Source organism: Anomaloglossus baeobatrachus, chromosome 4 (genome assembly GCF_048569485.1).
Source record: "Anomaloglossus baeobatrachus isolate aAnoBae1 chromosome 4, aAnoBae1.hap1, whole genome shotgun sequence".
In the NCBI taxonomy this organism is placed as follows: Eukaryota; Metazoa; Chordata; class Amphibia; order Anura; family Aromobatidae; genus Anomaloglossus; species Anomaloglossus baeobatrachus.
Genome location: NC_134356.1, coordinates 279,359,790 through 279,367,793, shown reverse-complemented (window position 1 = coordinate 279,367,793; position 8,004 = coordinate 279,359,790). Strand labels below are relative to the sequence as shown.

General features: G+C 49.7%; 1 protein-coding gene across 1 annotated transcript in view; it reads right to left on the bottom strand.

The window, feature by feature from the left end:
- Positions 1-1,955: 1,955 nt before the first annotated feature.
- The window catches only part of CPM (carboxypeptidase M), a 134,276-nt gene continuing 128,227 nt past the window's right edge, over positions 1,956-8,004 (bottom strand). The window contains exon 9 of the mRNA XM_075344874.1: positions 1,956-2,310. Within this exon, the coding sequence (XP_075200989.1) occupies positions 2,083-2,310 (228 nt within the window). The 3' untranslated portion in view covers positions 1,956-2,082. The remainder of the gene's footprint in view (positions 2,311-8,004) is intronic.

Genomic DNA, 8,004 nt, shown 5'->3' with positions numbered 1-8,004 from the left:
CGTGGTGGTGGGAGAGATCTTCCACGTTCGTGCTGACAGTGCCCGGTAAGCAGGGCGCTCAATGATTTATTAAATTCAGCTGTATGGGAGCTATATAAGGTTACCTCACATTACTCCCTGACGAAGCTACGTCAAACGATCGTTGGAGTGGTGTGGGGAGGGTCTGTCTATATTGGGTAAAGTATCCCTATGATTATTTACATGCTGGTTATATGTGGACTTTGTTGTTTCACTGTGAGTAATGCCCCCTAAGGCTCTTTATATAATATGAGATACCTATAAGTTTACTACATCTCTTTTGTATGGATTTTGCCTTTTCTTTACATGAAATGCATTTTTTCCTGTGAATAATGCCCCCTAAGGCTCTTTATATAATATGAGATACCTATAAATTTGCTACATCTCATTTATATGGATTTTGCCTTTTCTCTATATGAAATGCATTTTTTACATACAGGTTTACCAATATAACATCTCTCTCCTTGTGATATGTAATGGTATTCTTCATATATGAATTAATTTATTAATCCTAAAACAAGGGGATTACACACAGTGACTCAAACCTAATAAAATACATTGTGACTTATAAATATTCTTATATCATAAATTACATCAATGAATTATTATGATGGACCCTCCATTTTACACCCCATCAAATTTTAATCATGTCTATTGTGTTCATGTTTTTTAATCATGATAATAAAGATTGGTTTGTATATATTTATAATATGGTCTTTGGAGTGATTTATATGGGCTCTTGGTCTTTGAAAAAGCTTTATGTGCATATAAATACTTCAGGGATGAAATCCTGCTGACAGTTCCCCTGTAAAGGCCCCGTCACACTAAGCAACATCGCTAGCAACATCGCTGCTAGCGAACAACTTTTGTGACGTTGCTAGCGATGTTGCTGTGTGTGACATCCAGCAACAACCTGGCCCCTGCTGTGAGGTCGTTGGTTGTTGCTGAATGTCCTGGGCCATTTTTTAGTTGTTGCTGTCCCGCTGTGAAGCACAGATCGCTGTGTGTGACAGCGAGACAGCAACAACTAAATGTGCAGGCAGCAGGAGCCGGCTTCTGCGGAGGCTGGTAACCACAGTAACCATCGGGTAACCAAGAAGCCCTGTCCTTGGTTACCCGATATTTACCTTTGTTACCAGCCTCCGCAGCTCTCAGCTGTCAGTGCCGGCTCCCTGCTCTGTGCACATGTAGCTGCAGTACACATTAGGTAATTAACCCCATGTGTACTGTAGCTAGGAGAGCAAGGAGCCAGCGCTAAGCGGTGTGCGCTGCTCCCTGCTCTGTGCACATGTAGCTACAGCACACATCGGGTAATTAACCCGATGTGTGCTGTAACTAGGAGAGCAAGGAGCCAGCGCTAAGCAGTGTGCGCTGCTCCCTGCTCTCTGCACATGTAGCTACAGCACACATCGGGTAATTAACCCAATGTGTGCTGTAACTAGGAAAGCAGGGAGCCAGCGCTAAGCAGTGTGCGCTGCTCCCTGCTCTCTGCACGTGTAGCTGCATGCGCTGGTAACCAAGGCAAATATCGGGTTGGTTACCCGATATTTACCTTAGTTACCAAGCGCAGCATCTTCCACGCGGCGCTGCTGGCTGGGGGCTGGTCACTGGTTGCTGGTGACAGCTCACCAGCAACTCGTGTAGCCATGCTCCAGCGATCCCTGCTAGGTCAGGTTGCTGGTGGGATCGCTGGAGCGTCGCAGTGTGACATCTCACCAGCGACCTCCTAGCAACTTACCAGCAATCCCTATCAGGTTGGATCGTTGTTGGGATCGCTGGTAAGTTGTTTAGTGTGACTGGGCCTTACGCCTGCTGCTGTTTGAGAGAGATTAAAGTGGTCAGACCTCTAGCAATCAACATTCAGAGGTTATTCTAAGGAAATTCCATTAATGAAAATAAACCATTGGGACAGAATATATAAAATATTTTTATCTTTGGTCTTTTACACAGAATAACATTAATGCACAGTAGTTTTGTAGAATGGCATATCTGACATTTTGTAATTTTTAAAGTGAATTCCATCCAACAGATTCAGAACTTTCCTCCAGATTTTCTTTTGGCATCTTAAAGTATGTTATATAATAGCACCAATACAGTTCTTAAGAAGAACATAATCAAGCAAACTTGTAATGTGCTGCCACTGCTATTGCTTCCATTAAGAGTACATGATCCTGTTGCTGGCAAAGGACTGCTTGTCGTTTCAGTAAACTGGAAGTTGTAGGTCATTGCAGATAGGGTCGAGCTCTGTGGTATGGTAATCGTCTTTACCATTGACTTGTCCAACATCATAACCTAAATTATAAAAAGGTAATCACAGATAAGAGTACAGTCTATGCAACATGGAAGAATAGGTATACACATAGTCTATCACAAGTGAGTACACTCCTCACATTTTTATAAATGTTTTATTACACCTTTTCATGGTTCAGTACTGAAGACATGACACTGTTTTACAAGCTATACACTGACTTCTCTACATTGTATCAGTGTAAATTTGGTTTGCCCGCTAAATAACTCACACAGCCATTAATGTCTAAACCACTGACAACAATAGTGAGTACACCCCTAAGTGAAAATTGCCAAATTATGCCCAAAGTGTCAATATTTTGTGTGGCCACTAGTGATGGGCGGTCTCGCAGATACCCGGGATCAGAGGGTCCAACTGGGTTTAAAAAATACCGGACTTGATCCCGGATATCTGGCAGGACGCTGTTCCCCATATAAATCTATGGGGACCAGAATCCAGCGCTTTAAAATTGTGGTAGAAGGGATAGAGGGATTAGAGCGGGCACATTATACTTACCCAATCTCCCGCGTGGCTCTAACGCTACTTCCAGGGCAACTCATTAACCTCATAGATATGCAACGCCTCCGCCGCCCACCGGCATACCCTGCGTCTCTGGTTGCAGTGAGAAGCGCACCCACCCTGTGTGATGTGTCTGACTTCTTTTACACAGCACCTCTGACTGCCAGTGGGCGGGGAAAGCAGTGCATATGAATGAGATTAATGAGTGGTTCCAGAAGCAGTATGTGCAGCCCCGAAAGCAGTGAAGCAGTGTACAGCAGCACAAGAGACTCAGTAAATATAACGTGCCTGCTTCCCCCCCCCCCCCTCCCTTTTTTTTTTTTTTTTTTATATATATATATACACGAGTTTCCGGTCCCAGATCATTACCCGGAGTTCTCTGTTAACTGTGGCACTGGGTTTGTTGCTCGGGTACTTTTGAACCCGCGCAGATCGGGACTTTTACAGTCTGGATCCGCCCATCACTAGTGGCCACCATTATTTTCAAGCACTGCCTTAATGCTCTTGGGCATGGAGTTCACTCGAGCTTCACAGGAGCCACTGGAATCCTCTTCCACTCCTCCATGATGACATCACTGAGTTGGTGGATGTAAAGACCTTACGCTCTTCCACCTTCCGTTTGAGGATGCCCCGTAGATGCTCAATAGGGTCTACGTCTGGAGAAATGCGTGGCGAACTCAGCACCTTTACTCTGTTTTTTTTTTTTTTTTTGCAAGACAGTGGTCGTCTTGGAGGTATGATTGGGGTCATTATATTGGAATACTGCCCTGCGGCCCAGTTTCTAAAGTGAGTGGATTATGCTCTGCTTTAGTATGTAACAGTATATGTTGGCATTCATGGTTCCATCAAGAAACTGTAGCTTCTCACAGCCGGCAGCACACATGCCGCCCCAAACCATGACACTCCCAGCACCATGCTTGACTTTAGGCAAGACACACTTGTCTTTCTACTCCTCACCTGGTTGCCTACACATAAGCTTGACATCACCTGAACCAAATAAGTTGATCTTGGTCTCGTAAGACCACAGGAAATGGTTCCAGTAAATCCTGTCCTTGTCTTCAGTAAACTGTTTGTCGTCTTTCTTGTGTATAATCTTTAGAAGAGGCTTCCTTCAAGGATAACACTCATGCAAACTTATTTGATGCAGTGTGCGTCAAATGGTCTGAACACTGACAGGCGGATCCCTGCACCCCTGTAAACTCTGCAGCAATGTTGCCAGCAGTCAAAAATTTATTTTGACAAGACAACCTCTGGATATGACGTTGACCACGTGCACTCCTCAACTACAAGCTGTACACTGACTACTTTACATATCTAAGTGTCATATCTTCAGTGTTGCCCCATAAAAAGATATATAATAAAATAATTACAAAAATATGAGGGATGTACTCACTTTTTTCATATACTGTATATTACAGGCTCAACCTAATTGCTGGCTGTCATTCTATTGCCTCTTCTTTTTGCATCCACCCGGAAAGTCCATGGTAATACTACTCAGACCACTGTAGACTACATAAACTATTCAGTACAGTTGTCGCGGGCGGGGAGGAGGGTGTCAGCACACCGCGCTCACCCCTTCTGCTCGGGTCCGGCAGCTGCTCCTGGTGGCTCGAGCTGTGGGCCGGATCCCGGGGTTTCTCGAGCGACACTCCTCGCCCGTGAGTGAAAGGGGGGTGTTTGTGGTTGGATGTGGGGATTGTTACAGTTCGTGACGCCACCCACGGTTGTGGTGATTGCACCACCGCTGCTCAGTATGGGGGTCCCGGGGATGGTGATGCGGAGCAGCCAGGTGTTGTGTTGCCCCTCCGTGGGTAGGGGTTGGTGATCCCGGGGCCCGGTGATGAGATGTGAAGTGTAGGGCCTGGAGGGCGCAGGGACGCGGGGGCAGCGCTGTGCCTTGCGGCACTATGGTACTCACTCAGCCTGACACACGGACACAGTTTGTACGGTAAACCAAACGGCTGGTAGGACGGTCCCACAGACGGCTGCACCTGCACTCCCGGTAGGTGACGGTGATGTCCCTCTTCCTTGCACCTTTGCTTGACTTGTGGTATCGGTGGATTCCCTCCGGTTACCCGCTCCCCGGCTGCAATCTGGGCCGGAGGAGCTCTACACTTTGCCCGCAGGCGCTGGCCCTGGGGAAACTGGTGCCCTGGCGGTGGCGGTGTCTCCCCGGTTCAGGTTGGGCTGTTGCCTTCACTCGGGACTTGGTTGTTGGGGGAGCTGCGTCCCCGTCACTGACGGATTTGGCAAATCTGGCGACTCCTAGCCTTGCCGGGGTCCGAGAGGCCCCTGCCCTGGTGCTGACTGTCCTTCGGAACACTGCTCCAGACCACCGGGCACACAGCCAACGGGGTCCTTCCAGGAACTTCCAAACGGTCCCCCTCCAGACAGTCACCGCCGTTGCTGACCTTGCTGTTCTGGCCCTCACAAAGCTGGACCCTTCAGGCTGTCCTTCTCTTCTGTCACTTTACTTGTTTTTTTTCCTTTACTACTTTCACTTTCTTAACTCCTCCACTTTAGCTCCTCACACTTGCCCTGCCTGGGCTAATCTCCGTTGTTACTCCTTCCACTTCCTCCTCCTGGACTCATCTGCCTGGTTTCTTCCTGTCTCCAGAGTTGTGAGCTCCTCGGTGGGCGGAGCCAACCGCCTGGCCCACCCCCTGGTGTGCATCATCAGACTCCTGGAGGAAGGCAACAAGGATTTGTAGGTTAGCTGTGATGTGCCTACCTGGAGTGTGGGGTGTGGTGGTGTGTGACCTGTGTCCCCTGGCTTGCCCAGGGCGACACATTCCCCCTTAGCAAAATGCAGACCGTCCGCGGGCTGCCGTCCTACACCGGTTTTTTTTTCTGTAAAAAGGGGTAACAGGGTTAAGCAAACATAATTACATTTTTAATCAAAACTCTTCCCAAGACGGGAGGCACATTTACTTAAACGTTGCAACGGTATACGGTCACGGTTTCCGCTTTCTCCCACCCAAGCAACCTGGCCCTGATGCTGCCCCTAAAGCCCAGGCAGCACCCCTTGACCCACAGTCCAGCACAAGTTACCCGAGCGGGATCTGTCCTTCCCCTCCAGAGGGTGGCCACCAGTTCCTTTGGTGGCTGGGCCCTGGCCTGCTCTGCTCAGGGCCCTCCCTCCAACCTGCCTCTCCGGAGACGGTATTGCGGAAACGGTAACGGTACCCAACATATTTACAAGCCACTTAACGTTTGTGGTGCCCTGCAAGTTCACGGGCTTGTCCATGGATAGTTCCCATGCAAAACTTAAACGGTCCCCACGGGGACAACGGTGCCAGCTCCTGCCGGTTCTAATCACAAAGCAAATCTGGTTACTGTTCGGTAATCATTTTTCATCATTTTCTTATCATTCTTTTTCAAACTTTCAAACAAACAACAACACTCTTTTACATTTGCGGACCCCTTTTACTCATAGAACGGTCTCCCGGTACCTAAGTGGGGGCCTACCTAGGTTAGAACGGGTGGACCTTCGGGGCCCGGTGTCAGTGGTGCTAGACAGTGGGGTAGAGGAAACAATCGGTTCCTCCTCCCTGCTACAGTGTGGGGCAGGCGGAGGTGCAGGGGAGCTGGGTACAGGTTCGTCCCTGGGCACTGGCACTGGTTCTGGCTCACGGTTAACCGCTTCCACTACTTCTTCATCCACGGGTTGTGGGAACAGTATCACTGGAAGAATCACCGCGCCGTTCTGTGTAGGCCAGTTTGCTGGGAAGTCACCCATTACAGTGTGGATTACCTCGGCTGCCTTTTCCACTGGTGGAGGAACCGGTACTTCAGCCTCTGCCTTCAACGCTGGGGGGCATTTTTTTAGATGGTCCCGAGAAACTGTGGCTAGGGTGCCCCCTTGGTCACGACTGATCTGATAGGTCTTCCCATCTCCCCATTCTGTGGGTTGTATGACGTAAGGGACTGGCTCCCACTGATCATCCAGCTTGTGGGCTTTTCTCTTCCGTTTCAGCACCACATCTCCTGGCTGGAAAGGACCTGCGGGCGCCTTCTGATTGAACCGATGTTCTTGCTGCTCTCGACTTCGGCTGAGGTTTTTCTCCACATACTCCTGGATTTGCCGGTATTGTGCCCTCCTCCGACTTTCCCACTCCGCCGTTGAAGGGAGTGCTTCCGGGGCTTCCAATCCCATCTCCAGATCCACCGGCAGGCGGCCAGGCCGAGCCCTCATCAGGTACGCTGGGGTGCACTTCGTCGAGCTAGACGGGATATTATTGTACATGTCGACCAAGTCAGGTAGCTTTTCCGGCCACATGTTCCGTTCTTCTAGTGGTAGTGTCTTGAGGAGCCCCAGGACCAAGTGGTTCATTTTCTCGCACATGCCGTTGGTTTGGGCGTGGTACGGAGTGGTCCGGATCTTCTTGCAGCCGTACAACTGGCAGAATTCGTGAAACACCTCTGCTTCAAAAGCCGGGCCTTGGTCAGTCAGCACTTTCTCGGGATACCCATGGGGTCGGCAGAAATAAGCCTGGAACGCTCGAGCAGCGGTTCGACCAGTTAGGTCCTTAACGGGGACTACTACCATAAATCTTGAGTAGTGGTCTACCATGGTCAAGGCGTAGGTGTACCCACTTCGGCTAGGGGTGAGCTTGACATGGTCCAGGGCGACCAGCTCCAGCGGCTGATGGGTGACTATGGGATGTAACGGTGCCCTCTGGCTAGTCTCGTCCTTTCTCCTCAGTGTACAAGGACCGCACTCTCGGCACCAGGCTTCCACCGATTCACGCATCCCACTCCAATAGAACCGCTCCCTCAACAGCATCTCCAGCTTCTTCCACCCGAAGTGGCCAGCACCATCATGGTATGCCTGCAGGACAGTAGCGACATCAGCTTGAGGAACGATTAACTGGCATATTTTCTCATGGGTCTTTGGGTTGATCAGCTCACGGTACAGCCTCCCTTGGTGTAGGTAAAGCCGTTTCCGTTCTTTCCACAAACGTTGGGCTTCGGCTGGAGCGGCAGGGTCTATTCCCATAGCACCTTGTTCCACTAGAGTCTTGACAAGGCGGACAGCCGGCGCTTGATCCTGGGCGTCTTGCCACTCTTGACTGGGCCGCGGGTCCAGATCCACCCTTTGCTGACAGACTTGTACCCTCTCAGTAGGCAGCTGGTGAAACGCAGGCAACTCGATCTCCTCGAGGTCGTCATCCTCGCAC